General features: G+C 49.1%; 1 protein-coding gene across 1 annotated transcript in view; it reads left to right on the forward strand.

Moving 5' to 3' along the window:
* Window positions 1-44: 44 nt before the first annotated feature.
* AMER1 (APC membrane recruitment protein 1) overlaps window positions 45-1,289 on the forward strand; it is a gene marked incomplete at its 3' end in the record, with an annotated part of 3,615 nt that continues 2,370 nt past the window's right edge. The window contains exon 1 of the mRNA XM_010847868.1: window positions 45-1,284. Within this exon, the coding sequence (XP_010846170.1) occupies window positions 771-1,284 (514 nt within the window). The remainder of the gene's footprint in view (window positions 1,285-1,289) is intronic.

The raw sequence follows: 1,289 nt of genomic DNA on the forward strand, positions 1-1,289 counted from the left end.
ATCCCAGAGAGTGCCTTGCCCCAAGGCTACCATGCCATCTTAGCTGATTCTGTATTGCAGCTCTGGAATGTGGGTCTGCAAGGCTACTGTTATGTACTTTTGAAGGTCTGAACATGGTCCTACAAGCAATTTAGGTAGCCTGAAGGAAGAAAGTGAAACTTCAGGTCTACTTTTCTACCCAGTTCCAGGCAAAATGTCAGTGAGAGCTCTGGCTAATATGAAATTGAGGCCTGGTTCTTACAGAACCCAGTGAATACTTAATGGGCTGTTTTTGCCAGCTGCTTTTCAAAACTTCTGTGTCATCAGAGCTGACTTCCCTTCCACCTTCCTACACCACCCCTCCTGTGGCCAATAGCACCTGGGCCTTTTTCATATTTGCAATTCTCCCTGCCCAGTGTGCTCCCCTGAACTTAAGGTGACCTGAAGTGAGTAGACCCAGCAAACGGGATAGGGGTCATGGCTGCCTGTTGCTCAGTGTATGGTTTTGCTGCTTTGTGGCCCAGAGGGGTCTGACCCAGCAAGCCAAGCATATGGAGTGCATTAAGGTTTTCCCTACATTTTCTTTCTTTGTGGTTCAATTCAAGCCTGAAACCACAGACACCTGTGAAAACAAACCCAGCCTGGATGCTTGCTCACCAGTACTGTCTCTCTTTGTCTCCCTTATCTTCAGCCCCAGCTGTGATGCTTCCTGACTGATGATGTTATAACAGTGCCAAGAAGCCAAAAGGCTGCATTTTTTAGCTGAATATACCTGAGTTTTCCCCACCATCATGGAGACCCGAAAGGATGAAGCTGCTCAGGCCAAGGGAACAACAGTCTCTATGGATACCCAGGATCAAGGGACAGAGAAAGGGGCCAAAAACAAGGCATCTGAGACAACAGAAAGGCCCACATCAGAGCCACCCTCATCTGGTCCAGGTAGGCTGAAGAAAACTGCCATGAAACTCTTTGGTGGCAAGAAGGGCATCTGTACCCTGCCTAGTTTCTTTGGAGGGGGACGAAGCAAAGGTTCTGGGAAAGGCAGTTCTAAGAAGGGTCTTAGCAAGAGCAAGACCCACGATGGCCTGAGTGAAGCAGTCCATGACCCTGAAGACATTGTCAGTGAAGGAACTGGCCTCTCCTTACCTTTGCCTGAGTCATCATGCCAACTTCCCAGCTCTCAGAGTGTCCATGGGTCTTTGGAGACAGACTCCAGATGCAAGAGGTCTGTGGCTGGAGCCACAGAGAAAGCTGGGGCTGAGAAGGCTCACTTTGTGCCCAAGCCAAAAAAAGGCCTGAAAGGTTTTTTC

The sequence above is a fragment of the Bison bison genome, unplaced genomic scaffold, assembly GCF_000754665.1.
Source record: "Bison bison bison isolate TAMUID 2011002044 unplaced genomic scaffold, Bison_UMD1.0 scf7180017849821, whole genome shotgun sequence".
NCBI lineage: Eukaryota > Metazoa > Chordata > Mammalia > Artiodactyla > Bovidae > Bison > Bison bison.